Source organism: Rhyacophila brunnea, unplaced genomic scaffold (assembly GCF_057557595.1).
Source record: "Rhyacophila brunnea isolate RB1 unplaced genomic scaffold, BYU_Rbru_1.0 scaffold_24, whole genome shotgun sequence".
NCBI lineage: Eukaryota > Metazoa > Arthropoda > Insecta > Trichoptera > Rhyacophilidae > Rhyacophila > Rhyacophila brunnea.
This window is the reverse complement of record NW_028232904.1, coordinates 10,723,600-10,743,962: the sequence shown is the minus strand read 5'-3', so window position 1 is coordinate 10,743,962 and position 20,363 is coordinate 10,723,600. Positions and strand designations below refer to the sequence as shown.

The 20,363-nt window shown below is 34.4% G+C and overlaps 2 protein-coding genes across 7 annotated transcripts in view; one reads left to right on the top strand and one right to left on the bottom strand.

Annotated features, from left to right (window-relative positions):
- The window catches only part of LOC147069025 (MYND-type zinc finger-containing chromatin reader Zmynd8-like), a 44,950-nt gene extending 25,843 nt beyond the window's left edge, over window positions 1-19,107 (bottom strand). Inside the window, exons 1-8 of one of the 6 annotated variants that reach the window (XM_085951683.1) lie at window positions 19,041-19,107; window positions 17,839-18,208; window positions 14,710-14,951; window positions 14,001-14,085; window positions 12,028-12,211; window positions 11,728-11,895; window positions 1,448-1,626; window positions 968-1,078 (exon numbers count right to left, since the gene is read on the bottom strand). In XM_085951683.1, coding sequence (XP_085807809.1) covers window positions 968-1,078; window positions 1,448-1,626; window positions 11,728-11,895; window positions 12,028-12,211; window positions 14,001-14,085; window positions 14,710-14,951; window positions 17,839-18,207 — 1,338 coding nt within the window. In that variant the 5' untranslated portion in view covers window position 18,208; window positions 19,041-19,107. Of the gene's footprint in view, window positions 1-967; window positions 1,079-1,447; window positions 1,627-11,727; window positions 11,896-12,027; window positions 12,212-14,000; window positions 14,086-14,709; window positions 14,952-17,135; window positions 17,328-17,838; window positions 18,209-18,953 lie in introns of those variants that run through there. The other 5 variants (XM_085951685.1, XM_085951682.1, XM_085951684.1 and 2 more) reach the window with 5 other exon arrangements.
- Window positions 19,108-19,768: 661 nt separating this feature from the next.
- LOC147069024 (myotubularin-related protein 9) overlaps window positions 19,769-20,363 on the top strand; it is a 34,830-nt gene continuing 34,235 nt past the window's right edge. The window contains exon 1 of the mRNA XM_085951689.1: window positions 19,769-19,990. Coding sequence (XP_085807815.1) covers window positions 19,844-19,990 — 147 coding nt within the window. The 5' untranslated portion in view covers window positions 19,769-19,843. The remainder of the gene's footprint in view (window positions 19,991-20,363) is intronic.

Here is a 20,363-nt window from a genome sequence, read left to right as displayed (position 1 = left end):
TATGGCCACTTGTTGGTGTCTATGGGCGCTTAACTGTCAAATAAACGATAAATTTTCGCATTTTGCCGCTAGATATCCCTAGTAGTCTCTATATGTTGAACTCGCTATATATAAATACTTTCATATTTCTTTTATTTATCGATTTAATACTACATTATGGCCGGATAATCCGAATGCCGAATGAACGTTATTGAATAAATATATAATCATTACAATATTTATTTATAATCTCTTAACGTGGAGGGTAAACAAATAAAAGTAAATGGTTATCATGATAGTATAGGTACCTACCTACCTACCATATAATTATTATGCATAAATTGGTTCCAGCACAATCATGTGAATTGAGTTGTTAAAAATATAATATTATATTTATTAGATTTTCATGAATCTGCGTCATGTGTATTTACTAACAAAACTCTTGAATTCGAAAGCGTCGCCGCTTTTACGAAATTTGCGGCATTGTAGATTAGCTTCATCTACGAAAGCAAAGTTTAGTATAAATAAAGCAGTCATGATTGAATAAAATGAAGCACCAATTATAGGATCAATTGTAAAATAGATAATACCATTAGACAATAATCAAAATAATTCACTGAATAATAATGAAATACAGAAGAAAACAAGTACCTATGACAATTATCAACAAACGCGGGCTGTCAGTTGCATTCTGTCAATCATCGACTCTGGCAAATTTTGCAATCGGTTTGCTAAACGTATGGTAGAGGGGCATTCTGTGCTCGGATTCGGCGAGATGCTTATATACAAAACCTCCATGAACGCAATTATACATTTCGCACGCCATCTGGCGTAATATCGCATTCGAATGGATGAACAGGGTATTAGGCCTCTTTGTGAGAGACAATTCAAAAGAAAGTTACGACCGAGAGTGATTGATGGATATATGGATGTCATATGCTCCATTTAAAAAAGCCGTTATGTTAAAAAAATACGTAACAATACTAACCATCATTCTGAGTTGTTCATCTTCCTTCGAAGGGTCAAACGGTATTTTAAAGTCGGCATGCAGAAACATTCTGTACTTTGAGTTTATGTTTTCTATATGTAGATTTACTTCCTGAAAACAAAAACGTGACAATTTAAAAAAAAATATATTATATTATTATATAGATTAACACTATGATCTACTGTGCATATTGGTCGCGTACAGAAAAGTGTACATTTTCCCTGCTTTGCTTTTGGTCTAAGCATAGTGAGTCTCGGACGATTTTTCACCGCTGATTGGGCAACTGGAAGAAGAACATAATTTGCGCAGAAAAATTACACATATGGAAGCGTAAGGCCTCAGTGGCAGCATTTTACAGTGTGGAGTGTGAACCCTGCACAGAGGACATCCCTCTTGTAGAATTGCAGCAAATTGCAATGCAATTTGTAATCTTCATTATTGTTAATAGTACTATAAACTTATGATGAAAATCCTTCTTACCTTAACCGATTTCAAGATCTCATTCTTTTTGTATTTGTTGTTTGTGTTGGGGTCCCTTTGGCTGTAGAGGAAGCAGTCCCGGATGGGCACCCACGCCCTATCGTGCGCTCCGAAGAATCGCACGTCAACCAAACCCTGGGCTGACACTGCCATTGCTTTACCCGGCCAGTAAGGGTAACCTGGAAAACATTGGCTTAGTGATCACAAAAATAACCTTGAAACCTTTGATCTCAAAACTTGGTAAAAATCCTGTGTCATTTGAATGGATCACGAAAGAGCAGGAGGATCAAATGATATAAACTGATATGACAGAAGTGATGTCCATAGAGTCTACTGGTACCGGTAGCTCGCCGCGGCATTTTCGGCAACTCACGTAGGATATTTTATCATATTTATAAATTTGCCTCTTAAATTTTATTATTGGACTCGGAAATAAAATATTATCCGAACTAAGTTTCAATAAAATGCTTAACAAGTTGCTTGTTGCCTCAACTGTAGAATTTGTATGGCCTTTCGTTCTAACAGAAAAGTATCCAATTTTAGTTTGAATTGCGCTCAAAATGACGGCATTATTTTGTTTATAAATAAATAATTAAAGTACGCATTTTATGTTTTATTGGAAGTCCAATGTCCTGATTTATTTTGAGTAATATGTATGGTACGATAAAGGACGATGATAAAAAATTATAAAGAAGGTAGCTCACATCCTTATTGAGTTTGGAGACCACTGATATGAGGCATCTAATTACAAAAAGCGATAGGTCCACAATTCGATATTTGCGGGAAACAACGTTTTTATGTTTCAAGCTTCAATTATTTGTTTTAACGTGAGATTATTTTTTCCATTGTATTCTATGTCGAAATTAGAACCAAATGGCAATTTGTTTCAGCCGATAAACTCTTAAATGTAATAAATATAGGCAAAATAAAATTGGACGTAGCGCTACTTGTACCTCACTTTTTAATTTATTCGGCATAAGGGACATATTTCTGTGGCACTATCATGAGTTTACCAGATGCTACAGCATGGGAGACGCTTATTTCCAAAATTGAACATTCCCTTATTGGTTGACTTAAACACGTGCGAAATCAACCATGCTTTAAATAATATGAAACACGGACTTGGCGCTTTTTGTAATAAATCGAGACTTAAAATATTTTTTTTCATAGTGTTTTGTCGCGTTTTGGAATTTATACATCAATACATATTGTGTAAAATTATACAAAGAATACGTGCATATTTTTTTCTCGATTTTGACCAAATGTGGACTTATCGCTTTTTGGAAATAAACGCCTCATATAGACGGTAAAATATCTTTATTGAAGATAAAATTGGAATGTCCATCTATTTGTTACCACGTTTTTCTTAGCTCGTATTCTTGTTTGTCCGGTGGTTGTTTATCCAGTTCAAATCTTGCAATCGATTTTTAACTAACTTCCCGACTAGCTAGACATTTGAAACTTTAAGAATATATCAGAACACGATGCCAATACATTCTTTTAATACTTTTAGCCATCTTTAACCCTTTTACTCCCAGCTGATTTAGCCTAGTGAGATCCCCGGGGTTCCAGCGGCTAGCTCAGATGTCCATCGAACCCCGGATTCACAAAAAAAAAAGAAGATTCAAACGGTTGGAGTGTAAATAAAACACAGTCCTTCGTGCTCGTAACGTGATATTCTTATATTTTACATTTTCTTTAAACGTTTACATATTTTGTTTTAACAATAGGTTTCGCAGGTCCTATCCTATCGGAAAGGGGACGCTTACTCACCTCTTTTTTCTTTCTTTTTAAATTCCTCGTACCGACGCCGTCCAGCAAAAAGGACTCTCGTGATTGGCCAAATTTTATCGCGTGATCTTTGATTCGGCGAATCACGAGCCTGACCCTGGCGCCGGCGCGCGAGGATTTCACGCACAATGCGCGGCAAAATTTATTATATTTAAATACTTATATTTAGTCTTAAAATTATCGCTTTCATCCATCATCATTTATACTTTTTAAATTAAATTAAATTTATCTTAATTACACCTCCGCCCAATATGTGATTTTCACACACCGGACGAAGGCCCTTACTTATAAATAAAAACATACTTACGTGGTTGAGCAAGGAATCAGATTAGATGTTTTATGAAGCCGTTTCTAGAGGTCAGGGTTACGTTTCGACTTGAGCTACTAAATGATTATTTTACACCGGGAGAAGCCCGCCTGTAACAGGGGTGTATCACTAGCATATGTGAAAACTCCCAAGCGTTTTTTGACAAAAAATCGTCGATTTAGTTTTTTTAAATAAATAATTCTACACATGTTTTAAAAATTTGAAACTTTTTTGAGTGTTCTCAATGGTGTATAAAGCAATAATAAGTAATAATATTGATAGTTGACATCAATAAAACAAAAGAAAAACATAATGTATCAAAATTTATTTAGAAATGAACGGATAAAACTATGTTTGAACTACAAAACAAGTGTGACAACATTTTTTTATTTATAATTGATATATCAAATTTTATAATATAATCTATTCTTATCTAGTAACAGAAAAAAAATAAACATATTATTATTTCTCTATGAAATAGAATTTTTATAAAGTAATCAAAAAAAAATCGTATAGTGTCAAGGTATTCAAGAATATTATTCAATTCACGAAATCGCAAGAGAATTCGATACAGTATCGAGGACTAACTGATATGGGAATGAAGTAATTTCAAAAAATAAGTTTCAAAGCACTAAATCATTTATAATAATTAGACACCGGACATCTCAAGTCTTTTTTTTTTGGGACGGACTCGAATATTACAACACTTTTTAATTAAAAGATGCGTTAATAATTTATGGAACCTATGTTTTTCAGAAAAATAAGTTGTACGATGTAGTAGGTACAATGAAATATGAAATAAATGATATTGATAATATGTGCAAGAGACTTTATAGATACTTAATTATATAGGAACGCTGCTATTAGTAGATATACTATACTATTTAGAGAAATTAATGAAGCGCTTACGTATAGAGTGGAAGAAGTAGTTGTTACTAGTAATTTCTATAATATTTAATAATATTCCACTTTTTATATACCTATTATTGAAATGAAAGTTCAAAATTTCCACTAAACAACTTCTATTTTCACTATCAAATAACAAATCACACTTACTCCCATGATGAGAAGGACCTGACAGCTAGTGTATTAATAAAATCGTACCAAATCTGAATGATTTCGTATATTATGTTGATACTACGAAAATATATAATATGAAAGCATATTATTATATTATTGTAAGACCAATTCAACGAGGATTCAAATCAATGCTTATCAGCTCTGAGTAAGGAACTATATTTAACACATTGCACAACAGCGGCCACTTGAGAATATCAAGATACGTTTGTTATATTTACCATAACTACTTAAGTACTTAAGCCAAACTAGTAATTATTTTTGAATACTTCACATATAATACGTTCCTTGTGATACGAGAATGCAACAGCGATATGGATTTATGGATGGGTAAAATGGGGAATATCGGACCTACGTGGTTAATGAAACCCTTTAGAAAAAGTTTCAAATCGTACTTTTGTATTTCAAGCAAGTGGTTGGACATATTGAGATATTCAATTTTAATACATAGGTACTGATGTTGTAATGTTTTTTTTGACATTTTGATAGGCCATTTTCAAACACTTTATATTCATCATGCAAAATATGTAAATATATGCGTTTTCTATTAATTGCTACTCCCTAATACTATAAATTATATCATCATCAGCCGGGGTCAATCCACTGCTGGATGAAGGCCTCCCCAAGCTTTCTCCAACTCTCTCGGTCCTGTGTCGTTCGCTGCCACGTATTTCCGCCGAACTTTACCAGTTCATCAACCCAGCGGCTTTTAGGGCGACCCTGTGGCCGTTTCGTACCCCTTGGGTACCATTGGATGACGGCATTTGTCCAGCGGCCGTCCTTTCGGCGAGCAATGTGCCCCGCCCATCTCCATTTCAGCTGTTTGGCAACGTCTATTACATCGCGTACTCTTGTCTGCTTCCTAACCCATTCGTTTCTCTTGCGGTCCTTTCGCGTGATGCCCAACATGCACCTCTCCATGCCTCGCTGTGTGACTCTTAGCCTTTGGACATCTCTCGTGTTGAGGGTCCACGTCTCGCAGCCGTATGTGAGCACGGGTAGCACACATTGGTTGAACACCCTACGCTTAAGACATAATGGTAGGTCACTCTTGAAGACACTATTCAGACGTCCGAAAGCACTCCATCCCAGCTTTGTTCTTCGAGCAATTTCATCGTGCATGCTTCCGTCTATGGACACCTGCTGTCCGAGATAGACGTAGCCGCTGACTTGCTCGAGTTGGGTGCCAGAAATACAGATAATCGCAGGGTCCGAAAAACAGTTACTCATCACTTTTGTCTTTGAGACATTTATCTTTAGACCGACCGTTTGACTGACATCCGCGAGTTCTTGCATTCTACCTTGGAGGTCTTTCGGGTCCTGTGAGAGTACAACAATATCATCTGCAAAGCGCAGGTGACTGAGGTGCTCTCCATTAATTGGAACACCTTTTTCCTACCAATCAAGTCTCCTAAATAAGTCCTCAAGAGTAACGGTGAATAGTTTAGGTGAAATGGTATCACCTTGCCGGACACCTTTGTTAATGGGGAATTTACACGACCGTTTGTGGAGTTTCACACATGCTGTGGCATCACTGTATATACTGTTCAATATGTTTATGTAGCGTCTGGAAATTCCTTGGTTGCTAAGGGCGTCTATAATTGAGAATTTTTTGATGGAATCAAACGCCTTTTCATAGTCTATAAAACCAAGATATAATGGCAGTTTGTATTCCTGGTAGCGCTCTATGATTTCCCTGACGACCTGTATATGATCCATATATAAATAATATAATATATATGATATAAATTATATATCATAGTATTATTTCAATGAAATATATAAACCCGATATAAATATTTATTTCGGAAGTTATCAAAATGATACAATCATAATTAGTCGACATTGATACAGTGTATATATGTAGTACCTAATACCATTGATAATAAATTATTTTATTAAGAAATATTATATATAAATAGGTATAACACAGTTGCAGTGCCTACCATTTCTTAACAAGTTGACCTTCCCTAATAGTTCATTGCTTTATCCAATCTGGGAGTTCACACATGAAACTATAATTTGATGTTATAGTAATATGGTAGAAAAAACAAAAAAAAATTAACCTGCGCGTTTGTTAACTGATATACGTATTTTCTTAAAATCCGACATCACTTCAGTTTTGACGATTATGGATTATAACTTAAAATTGTTTATTTGTTTTTTATTTAGTGAGTAGGTATATTTCGTGATATTTCACATTAGCTGGTTCCATTGTTTACGGGAAATGACGTTTTAACGGGCTTACATATTGAATGTATTAATAGTATGTAAGATATTCATTATGGGTTTTCACAAACACTTCAGATAATCAAAATTTGTGTTTTACTTGATCCTTTACTAATAGGTAAGTAGGTTTTCACATTCTTTTATTATTTTAAATTACTATATAAACGAAAATTAGCTTTTTTCGATGTCAATGTGCATTTATGATCGGTGAGTGGGCATAGTGCACGAAGAAGCCAGAAGGCATAAAAGCCGGATCGTAAATAATGACTCAAATAGAATACCTAGTAGAAAACATAAATCAATTAGAATTTATTGATTAATATTTTTGCCACTCGTACCCGTTAGATATAGGGACCATTATACCACGTTTTCCTCTAGAAGGTATATAAGGTACTTTTAAACACTTTGTACATTTTGCATTTTTGTTTATTGTTATTAAATCTTAGTTGATATTATTCTTTTGACTTATTAACTTAAAAATAACAATAATGGATGAAATATAATATTCCTAAATATTATAATATGGCACATATATAATATTGTGTAAGTATATAATATATAATTATCAAGCCTCGATAGCGAAGGCTGCGTGACTAGCAAATGCACTATGTAAACCTGCTGTTAATATTGTTTTAAAAGCACATTGCATTGTTATTATTTTAAGATTATCCTTTGCTTTGTAATTTTATTCTTGCAAATCCACTGTATTATAGATGGCTGCACTATTATATCTAAAATGTAAACATAAGTTTATATACAATATTGGTATATACTACAGCTGATGATGATACATACTATCGTATGGAAAATAATTCATTTTTACGTTGTGGACTTCTTGTATTTACCATGCGATGAAAACAATAAAACCGTCTGCAAGTTTTTGTCATTGGTAGGGAACCTTTTTTGATACCTACGGCAGGTGAATTTTAAACACAGCAAATTTTTCACGGTGATAGAGTTACGCTATTTCATAATGTATATAAATCAGTCATTTAATAAATAAGGACAAATATTAACAAGTTAATTCAATTAAACAACCTACGTTCTCTATACTTAATTGACTTTTTATGCAATAATATGTACCTACCTATATTTTGTAACGTTATTCAATTGAAAATGTCCAATAGGATAAAATCGGATAAATATCAAAATTATGAAATAAATGTGGAAAAAGTACGAAAGTAGATAAATAAAGTATTTTAATAAAATATGTATCTAGGTACCAGTCGTTTTATGTGATGAACACTTTATAATATGTAAGTATTTAAATCAAATACATAATATTATAATCATAAATCAGATAATTACTTTTTAATAACAACATTTAAATATAATGCTAATTATGTCGAATGGCCACCTGATCGGCGCGCCTTTAGCGTACAATGTATTATTTATGTATTATTATTTATTATTATTATAAGTACTACAAAAAAATGGGTTTTTTTAATTAAACAACAATAAATATTAACGTAATACAATCAGATTCGAATATCAGATTTTGTCCAGTTACGAGTCTTGATTGGGTAGTTTTCGACAATGGCTCCATTTTTTTTATTGTACTTATTCCACTTTATCAATAAATTAGGACCGGTTTCGTCCGCCTCAGAGGGACATTTTCAACTGAATCTTCCCTTGTTCAGTTGAAAATGTCCCTCTGATGCGAACGAAACCGGTCCTAATTTATTGATTAAAAGTGGAACAAGTACTACAAAAAAAATGCGTTTTATTAAATTAAGCCACAATAAATATTAACGTAATACAATGACTAAGTGAAAATCTGAAGTAATATTATATTGCAAAACCTTTAGAAGAATGCAATTACGGCTTACGCAATACATAATATTATAATAGTAGGTATTATAATTATTCAAACAAATATTTCCAGGGATGTCTCGCATCTACAGATGTACGCCACTGGTATTTTGAAGATGAAATTTCTTACGATCCATTTGATGAAATTCTTCAATGTCAATAGTTTATAATCAAATAGACCAGTTTGGGCAGAGCATCCTCAAAATACTTAAATATCTAAAGAAATAAACAAGTAGGTATGTGACTTTTTTATCGATATGTAGGTACGGTATTGTTGCTTGGTAATACTAATAGGTATCAATATGATACATTTAGAAATAAAACGGGTCAGCGAACAAAATCTTTCAATATTTGTATTTATATTAGTGGTAGGTACGCAAAAGTTATTCGATATTTAATTATGAAAAAACATATTCTACACGCATTTTATAAAAATGGTTTACCATTACTTACCTGCAATAAAAAAAACTATCGGTTTTGTAATGCGACCTTTTTAATTGCAATTTGCGAATTTGAAACCGCTTTGGCAAGGTGATTATTTTAATTACAATAATTACCATCGCACCTGAGCTGGCAGAAAAAACAACTGACAAATTGTAGAATTCCATACTAAGAATCATTTGGGCAAAAGTCTCCTTAGGATATTGGATTCGTCCACCATTTTAATGTGTTTTTTATGGGTTGACCGTTAAAAACGTCAAAAGTCTGTTCTTTAATAATAATATTTATTCATGTATTTTTTCACCATCCTACCAAAAGTACAGTGGCATCCATTGTTTGTTCCAGTCAGTTCATAAAAATTACAAAATTCATTTTGAAATGTGATATATGAATCATAAAACAACTAAAAGAAATATCAGAATTTAAAATATGTCATAAAAATAACATTTTATTATTTTTATGACCCTCTTTGGTCTCAAGTTCGACAGCAGAGCAATTATGACTTGTGAGTTATTAGGGTGTGACATAATTATAAACAACTGACACTAAAATAAATGTTACTCACACCCAACACACAGTGAATATAGTGCTTTGTCTACACCAGACAAAATATGACGGGAAAAAATTTGGAATAAATCGTAAATTTGGTTCCAAACTTTCGGCCGATGGATCGGCCCAGATGGAGTTTTCGCATAGGTATGGTGGGCTGAAATATCGGCCGAATGGGAGTAAAAGGGTTAAGTAGAATTGAATTCATTTTCAGTTAATTCTGTTTTGTATGAAAAGTTATTTCGGAAGAAATACGTAATCTAATCCACTATTATTGGTCCTAGCAACTAAATTATTAATATATACATGCGTTACTATGGAAATCAAAATGACATTCGAGTATTCAATATTTGTTTGTTAGTTGCAAAATAGGAAAAAAATGATTTGTTGACAATTGCCTTATTTGTCCTAAATGAATTAATACATAGAATTGTCAAGTTTATATGATTCAACAGAAAATTTAAAAACGTGGTATATAAAAAGTTCTTTTTATCTTGTAATTATTTAATTATAACTAAAAAAAAAATGCTTGACTGATGTTGATAAAATTTGCACAGCTTTTAGTTAGACTAATCGTTGGTACCAGCAGTTAGCTTAATTTTTAGAAGACTTTCATTTCGATTCTCTATATTTACAAACAAACTTTGATCCTTGAAAATATTGCATTTACAACAATATGAGGGTGGCGCATGTATAGAATTAATAATACGAATCAGTTTATTTCTTTGTTGTGTTGTCTCCATTTTTTTCCCGCATTTAATGTGGATGAAGTTGTGGAACTAAATTATTAGCTCGGTATAAATTTTCTGATTGTGTTATGTAATTCGGAAATATTATAATTCAATAATTTCCCACCATTTTGGTATTTTATGGGCTACAAATTGCAATACACTAACTCGAATTTGTATTCAGCACCATAAAATACGTGTCTAAAAGTGAATCAAACCAGACGATAATACAGTACACTCTCAGTAATTCGCTGCTCGATTATCCGACAACTATTATAATCCGCCGATATTTTTACTAGTTGAAAGCACAAAATCAAGCTCTATAATTCGCCGGTATTTGATTGTCAAATTCAGTAGTCCGCCGCGTACGAGTATACAACGCAGATGAGACGGATTTATTTTGGAAACTTCTCCTTCGTAAAACGTACGTTCATCGCGAAGAAAGTAATGTAACAGGGAGGAGTTGTGAGAAGTGCCCAAACTTAGTTTATAAATATGTATAATTTAGTAAATACTTGATTTTAATCTATAAAAATGAATGTTTGTTTGTCTGTCTCATATGAGTTCTTATACCATTCATCCGATTGCGATGAAACTTTGGTCAGTTGTGCGCACAGCCGCGAAGGTTTCTGAATTAGAAAAACCATCCTTTTCTTCTTCATTCTATCTTCTTTTATTCGTATGTTCTTATACCATTCATCCAATTGCAATGAATCTTTGGTGAGTTGTTGTGCGAACAGGTTTCTGAATTAGTACAACCATCTTCTTTTTCTTCTTCTATTGTATCTTCTTCTATTCGTATGCGTTCCTATACAAAATTTGAAAAATCCAATGTCTCATATGGACAGCTGTATGTGGCCTGCGTACGCGTTGAAAAACCTGATTTATTCGTGTACGCACCGGACGGAAAAACAAAAAATATTGTGTATCCAAAAGCATTTTAATAAACAGTATTAAAACAAAAACACTTTCTTTTTTTGAGTAGGGGTACATGCCGGGTACTCGCCAGTAATAAATAAAACCCTAATTTGCTAGTACAAATTTCTCAAAAAAAACTATTTTTACGAAATACCTGTTTTAATTTTTACCATAATTTGTATGTATGCACTATAATCCGCCACTTTCACTAATTGGACACTTGTCTGGTTTTTGGGGTGGCGGATTACTGAGAGAGTACTGTAATAGAAAATTTATTTTTTGGCCACCATTTTGTTTCCCTCATCTGTCATTGAGTTTTAAATTAAAAATTGGGACTACACAGAAAACCCATGCGCATTCTTTCGTTAATCTAAAATTATACATACATAAGATAGGTAGTAAAAAAAGTAATAATGAAGTTCCCTCACTCTTTAATTTGGCCCATAGTAATATGTGCGGCCTCGCGCAGACTTGAATGAACCAGTCGTCCTTAGTGTATGCATTCAGATAGCATTCGGGACACGACTCGATTTCCCCCATCTCATCTTTGCACACCTTCAGGATGGATTTAGCGATGCTCGTAAGCTTCGACTGCCCTGGAAACAACCGACAAGAACAATTAACATATTTTTCTCACAGAGTAGTGGTACAGGGGGAGAAATGGAAGAGACTTATATCCGACGGTAGACGGTGAAAGGCTAATAAGATGACATGAAGAGTTTACTCACTTGTGTTGAATATAATGCTGTTATGAACTATCCATTTTGCCTCAGCCTGGAATGCGATGGTACTACCGAAGAAGGAGTTCTTGAGGACTTTGCTGTTTAAATTTTGCAGGTCCACCGGATGCACTATGTACTGCTCATAGTCGGGAAACTCATCTCGATTTACCGGATGAAGAAACGGCTCCGACTAAAATATTAAAATGATTATATTGATAAAAACGTGAACATGGCGGACATCTGGTGTTTTGATTGTTATATTAGGTGGAGCGTGGAGGTAACCAGACTATTGGATTTCCCAGTTTATAACCCGTCACCGCGATTTTGCCACAAAGTCCTGTCAACATGGCCCTGTAGAAACCTACATATCAGCTATTGCGAGTTGGTTTCCAGAAGCGACAATAACTTCATTCTTTGGATCGTTTAGTGAGAGGTCTCATATTTTTTGTTAACAGGCTCTACAATTGCATGCGACCACCTCAGTAAAGCGTCGATGACATTGAGCTACTTTACAAGCTGCTAGTCAGCGAGTTTAAAAGCGGGCGAGTCAGCTAGTGCGATTGTGATGATGACACACAAAACTTTCCATTCGCTCAGAAGCCAACAACTAGCAAGTTGAAACTGTCATTTTTGGTACTATTTGACAGGACATATTGAGTAGTTCGTTTTTTACCGGCAGGTTCGCCATTATCGCTCTACTGCGCAGACGCAGATCGGCCCACACGCCAGCGAGTAGCGAGTAAAGTAGTAGGCTTTCAACTTTTCTCGGTAGATTGTTTACAATGTGCTTGTTAGCTAGTTCGATGACGACACTGGGCGAGTTTACAAGCAGATTGTAAATTCGCTGGCTTGTAGCTTGTAAAGTAGCTCAATGTCATCGACGCTTAAGAGATCTAGTAATAGTTTTTATTTTAAAAGAAATGGGTGTCGGCCACTTGCTCAACCTATTAGAACTTTGGACGTATATGAGGTGATGAGGTATATGAGGCGATGGTGAGATGGCGAGTTTATTTGACAGATTGACAGGTACAGTTTACATTGGTACATACAGACGACATACAAGATATAAGATAGCCCGAGGCTGAGTGACAGTTACATGTTTGAGATACAATGAGGAGTGAGATAGTTTAGCCTTCAACGCGACGATAAGGGGTGAGATTTGTTCTATCTCGACGTCTTTTTTATTGAACCCATTGAAAATGCTTACACTGTGTCTCAAGCCTCGGTGAGAAAATAAATTTTTATTATAACATACATTAATAAATGTTGCTGAAGTGCAAAATTGGTTACTAAGTAATTATTCGATTGTGTGAAAAATGTATACAAGGAAAATGCACATACTAAATTATATTAATTTGAGAATGAGTCGTATATCATGGATTTTGCTGACACTGCTTGATGCTCACGGAACCATCGATCGCCACAGAACCACAACCTAAACACACATTGAAAAAAACAACATGTGATTTTACCAAATCCGGGTTTCGAACCCGAGACCCACGACCATATAAGAGAGGTTGAAGATAAACACAGACTTATCTTTACTTCCCGCAGTGGAATTTTATTTTAAAAGTAACATTAATACTAGGATCATAACTTGAAATTATAGAATACTTGTCATTCATTTTAATGTGAAGTGGAGACGAGATGTCTTTTATCAACTGTGGATGATTAAACGGGTAAAGTGGAAACCAGAGCTGTGACTCCTTATGTGATTATGGCGATCAGCAAACAGATGCGGGGAGACGCAGCTCGGACCTTCTACTTCTATTATTGTGATAATGATACCTCAGAATTGTCCTGAAAGATCTTTTCATGAGAACTTTTTTCTCAACAGGTTTCCGAATCACACTTTTTTTAATGTCATCTCGAGAGATTCTGCACGTATATAATTGCCTCGGCCGCTTCCATGATTTTGTTTTTTGGAACTTCGGGATTGGGTCAGGATAACTACGCACTGAAAAGGTTGATGTTCTTACCCCTTTAACGGCCATCATCCTCTGCGTTGCGTATTTCAGTAACATTCCTAATTTTGTTTGTGATATCTTTTCCATTGCAGGCGTCCTAAAACAAAATGTATTTTTGTTTAAAAAAACTTCAAATCACTCGCAAAGCAACACAAACATAGACCACTCCAATGTTACACAAGGCCCTATGTTTGGATATGAACTATCATCATTTGTCTGCGCCTGTCTCAGGAGCAATTACCCAAGATTGAGGCTGCCACCCAGCCAAATGTGCTTTGACTGAGTTTACAAGACATTAGGTTGAGAGTACCGAAGGGAGAGAGGTGCACGGATAACAAGCTAATATAAAACTGAAGAAAAAGTGACAAAAGTGTGGGCCTGTGGCTCAGTGGTAGTGCACTGTTGCCTTCTGTGTAAGGCTGTATTTTCAATAGTTATGTCTCTATTATAATATGCATTAAAGTTTATCACGCAAATAAATAGCGAAATCAATGTTAGTAATATCTGAGGATACTCAGCCTTAGTGATTCTAGCGTTTTATGGCTTAACCGTCATAAAGTAATAAACCGAACCCAGCTTCAAAGCCTTTTTCATTTTTATCTTATTAATCGTAGTGCTTTTTCATTTCGAGCTTTTTGTGTTGGCTGCGACGCTGTTCCGTTACAAATCGGCCAGTTTCACTATACCGGCGAATTATCACTCATAATATGTAAGTACTAGCCTTTTTCCGGTGTCTTCTGCATTCATTGTGGCGCTGCATTCGAAACAAGCCCATAATGCCAGAATCTGGGGCAGCAATTTATTATTGAGACACTTCTGGTGGTAGGACCTCGGGCAGGCCGAGCACTGAATAGTCGTGCCATCCGAGTGACAGCGCCAACAAAACGGATCCACCCTGCGCCCGTTCACCTCCTTCACCACAGACAACGTGCGTCTGCTCTCTTGAGACATTGTTAGCTGCTGCTGAAACAAATGATAATCATGTTCATAGAATATTGCAGTTTTTGATTTGGAATTTCAGCGTGTTATGAGAAACCAAATGGAAATACCTCAGCTAGGTTGGGGACGGATAGATGAATTTCTCTGTGAAGTGATCGCATGAAAACAATAATGAAATCCCGAGGGGCCCACGTCATGCATATGCTTTAAATTAAAAATTGACTAAAATACCAAGTAACGAAAAAAGTATTGTTCAGTACATTGATAATTTCAATTCCTTCCCAGTGAATTGTACACAACACACACACAATGTCTATACAGAACAGTGGCGTAGGGTGGAGGTAGGCTGTTAAAATCCGACATAGACAATGCACACTAAACTTTGTCAGTCAAACGTATTTGATTTCATTGAACTAAGACTACACAAAGTGTAGAATTGTAAATGGTGTTTAAGGGCATAATTTTAAATAGTTTACAGATAAACGAATATTTTTTGATTATTATCTACTACGGTTTGGTTAGGCAGGGTTTAATTGAATTTTAAAAACTAACCGGCACCACCTGCAAATTGTATTTTTAGTTCAAAGGAAACAAATAAGTATGACTTGACAAAATTTAGTGTGCACTATTTATGTCGAATCTTGACAGCCTACCTCCACCCCTCGCCACTGATACATAACCATGAGACTAATAATTAGAACATTTTTTTGTAAGAAGACAGAGCATGGCTACGGCACGTTTGTCAATATACCAAAATGCATCGACAACCACTCAACCAAAATACAATGTAGATTTATAGTGCAGAGTCCATGACATGTGAGGGCGTTGGGAGCACTAAACGTGATTAAATTTGTCTTAAAAAAATATTATTGTTATTCCTATCGATCGCATATAGAAATGTAAGTAAAAAATACGCCATCAATCTACTTTTTGAGATAAAAGAAAAAATTTGAGTAAATAACTCCTCTCGTGACAACATCGATACTAAAACTGCTCTAAGTGGATAATAACCTAATAAATAATATAGTAAGAATTCCTACTAGTAAAAGTCACAGAATACACATAAGAAAAGGTTGCCGATTACTAGCACGCCTATTGTAGGCTTTCTTGTTTAGTTGAGGGCTACATCCCGCTGCTTCCCGTTTTCACCCGACTGTGTCCGGTATAACCGTAACGTACCGTATATTGTTATGGTTGCTATTGCGGGTTTTGTTATAATTGCTCCTGTTGTATCGCCTCATATTGTCTTATCGTCTCACTTTATCTTATAATTTCCTACCCAAATTATCAAACATTATTGTCCAGGAAGTAGACGGTTATAATGTGTTTATTCTGATGATTTATATTACGGCCTTTGTTAAAATCACGCCTGTTGTATCGCTTCGTCTCACCTTAGCGCCCTTCCCACTCATCTTGTTTCTTAACCTAACCAAATTATCGAATACTACTGGTTATATGCAGTACGTTTATAGTAATATTATTATTAAAAATAATATCATTTAAAACATAATACGTTATTTCATTATTGTACACTATAATAATATATGGTTTTAGACTTTACAAATAATGCTAGAAACACATTACTATGATGTCACATGACCACGCGCGAGTTCACAGTAAGCTCGCGCTGCGGGTAATAGATGTGCAATGTCATTTTAGTATTTATAAGAAGCACACTGAAGTCGCCTCATGCATATTACGCCACACCACCAACGTTACGCGTGATAGAAGGTTTTTTTTTTAAATGAAAATGTACACATTTTCGAGTCACATGATCTCATGTATCTTTGACTGTAGCGGATTAGATGGGAACTATAAATGAAAGGTAATTATTTAATAAAATGTTTTTACAGGTTGTCAGTTTTTATTATCGAATACTCTGATGGTTCAAACGTGTCGGTAATGTGTTTCTGCATAACCCACGTTTTTAATTAATAGCTTGTATACAAAAAATTACCTCAATAATAAAACAAAAGATAATCTAGAAAAACTTCCATTGTAAAAATGTTCTTACTTTGAGTTCATAGGTGGCACCTACTTTAAATTTCTACTGTTGTATAATATTGTAAAGTAAATATGATAAAAGTATCTATACACAACAATACATGGAATTCTATTCAAAATGTTGCATATTCATAATGAGATTACAGTGTTTGAAGCAATAATATGTGCAAAATGTTTGTACTAGAAACCTACACAAGTACTTGCCTAAATCCACACATATCTGGAAGATATGTCAAAAAGTGATTGCTGACACATTGAAAAAAGCATTATTTAAATGTAGAATGACATAATGTTTATTACTTCAGCTCGTGTTTCACATTTTTACACTCAAATTAAGTGAAATTATCATAACTGCATCTCAATGAATTGATAAAATGACAACAACCATATTGAAGTGAAGTTAGCAACCGAGAAATGTTAAGTTACCAACCCGTAGATTATGAGACTTATGTAAGAATGCCGACCAACATACAGGTTTTAAAATTCACATATTTACAAAATGGCAGCATGTTACCTAAACAAATGAATACCTACTTTCAATTTGCGCACACATATTGTGTTATTAGCATGAAGAATTTTTGAGGTTAAGAAAGGAAATTGAATAGATTCAAATTGTCAAATAATCATTTCTTTTTCTTGCTTGAAGTTGCTAAAGTGTAGCAGATGGCTACCGTGCAATGATATTTTATCATTACAGTAGCCACAGCGTGGTGGCCACGGTCACCTTTTGAATTACACGGTGACCATAATTCGATGTTTCCCAATAATGTAATCCTAACCATGAATAAAATTCTGATAATTAAGAAATACTATTTTACCTTCTTTTACACACAATGCATTTAAATATGGCCGTATCTTTTACGATTATATTTAAGTTGAAGATATATTAGATAAATTAAATACTTACAGGGAGTTCCACTAACAATTCCATGTTGGCATCTTTATGTGGACTAGAATCTCCTATTACTGGTTTTAAGAACTTGTCATGTTTTGCAGCGAACTCCGAATTCTGCATTCTCATTATTCTTTCCGATTTATCGCAGTTATGCGGTGAGATTGAGGTTACACTATTCGGTCTGCTACTTCCAGGAGAATCTGTGAGGTCTTTTCTAGACCTCCTGATCTTGGTTGCGAGTTGCGTCGATTCATTGATGATCTTTGATTCTTTCGCTGACTCTCTTAATGACTTCAGCTCACGAATCATGCGCGATTTTTTATCTGTATCCGGAGAACCATCGTTCTCCAAACTAATTACGTACTGCTCCTCTTCTTCCATGCTATAAAAATAAATCAAAATGTGTTACTTATTAATACTCAGTGGGTCTATTCTATACATATCGAACGCTGAAGTGATCAAGTGATAGATATTATCAAACTTAGAGTAGGTTCGTATAAAAGTATTAGAACTTATTGCAACAATTACAACCAACGTATTGTAGTTGTTGCAATAAGTGCTATATTTTAACAGCAGCAAGAGAGGCGCTGTTAAAATGTACCGCTTATTGCAACAATTACAACCAACTTACTGTAACTGTTACAATAAGTGCTAATACTTTGATACAAACCTACCCTAAGTTTGATAATATTTTTATCACTTTAGCAGTTGATAAGTATAGAAGAGACCCACTGACCAAGAATTGCTGGGAATCTTGGTTTACCATTAAGTATGCCTATAAACTTATTTTATATTAGGTTAAACCCAAAGAGATTGGAGCACCGTCCAATCTCTTGGGTTAAACTTAAGATATAGATAGATTACTATTATTTAGTAATTGCAAAAATAATTATTTTCTTAGCTAAACAAAAAATATGAAAGTTTAAAATTACTGATACAGCCATATAAATTTTACGAAGTATGTTGTGAAGAGAGAGAGAGAGATAGAGTCTTTATAGCTAGGTACATGCTTCATGTTTGGATGCCGATACGTGGAAAAGAGATGCAACTGTATAATGAATTTGCAACAAACATGTATTTATACGAATATACTAGGTGATATTATTAATTGAACATAACATATGCACCTTGAGAATGTTGACGCATCTAATCTTTCGATGTGTTGACGCCAGTCAGATACGTTACACGGGTAGAAAAGTAAAGTCGCAACTTACTTGAGGCAGAAAAATATTCGTAAGCAAATGTTTTTTGTCCTTCTCCCTCCTCAACTGGCGAATCAGTGGCACACCGCGGGAAAATGTCAAAGCTCTGTGTCATTTCATTTGGATTGTTCGCTTTATATTCACAAACAATCACGTACCTACAAAAGCAATCAACTTGTTTATGATTTTATGTTATGGTCAAGCCGCAAAAAATATCGCCAAAATTACTGTTAATTTCATTAAAAAAATGAGTTATACGTAAACCATGGCTCAGTGGCTAGGCGTGAACATAAAAAGATTGTTTTATTACGTAGGTATCGAATAACCGGTAATTTTCGATTAGTAAGTGTTGGTACATCAAATATAAACATTTTCAACAATTTGATTTTAAAAGTTTAAAATGACGTGTATCCAAATAGCACCGTGCAATGTCTTTGCGTGTATCCAACATGTATCCCAATAGTCCCAACAAAGTACCTAGCTAGGTATTATTGAACTGATATGAATTCAATATTTAAAAAATGAGCATGCGCTAAAGTTGTTGAACCAGAACAAGTAAAAGTATGGAAACTAATTTTTTGCAATAAGGCCTATAAGTGACGGATAATTACTCTTTGCTGAATTGTCAAATTACTAAAATATTTGTATTTTTATACGACTAGGGATTTTCTATTATCTTTTAAAAATTTGCATTTTCATTGTGTTGGCAATACTGTAACCACAAAATGCTAATAAAAAACAATATGTAACAGCTGTTTGAAAAGCGAACACTGTCAAAATGTCAAATTAGTGTCACAAAAACGTTAAAAATCGCGATGGAGTTTGTAGAATTGATTCAAATACCTAAACTCGACGGTGTCCTGCTAAAGAGTCCTCACCACGAAGACGTGGATGGCACACTTTGCATCACAGGACACCATTTAATACTCAGCTCCAGAAAAGAAGGCCTTCAAGAGCTATGGGTATATCATTTTCTACAAATAATGCCATATATTTTGTCACAATATTTTAATTCCTGTATCTATACGATTATTCATGTTATATTAGTACACGAGAATATCTAATTTTGTCACCGGAAGTTTTATTGATGCACTGTATTTGATAATAATAATATCTCTTTCAAATTTTGTTATCAATATTGTTTTGAAAGCATCAAATCGTATATCTCACGTACTTATGTCCAATTCATCGATCGCGGGATTAATTTTGATCGTTCACACCATACGTCCATATAAAATAAATAGAATGTAAAGAGCGTGCACATTAAGTTGTATAATATGGTACAAGTCGGTTATCCTGGATATAACACACATGTTGAAAATAGCCGATATACTG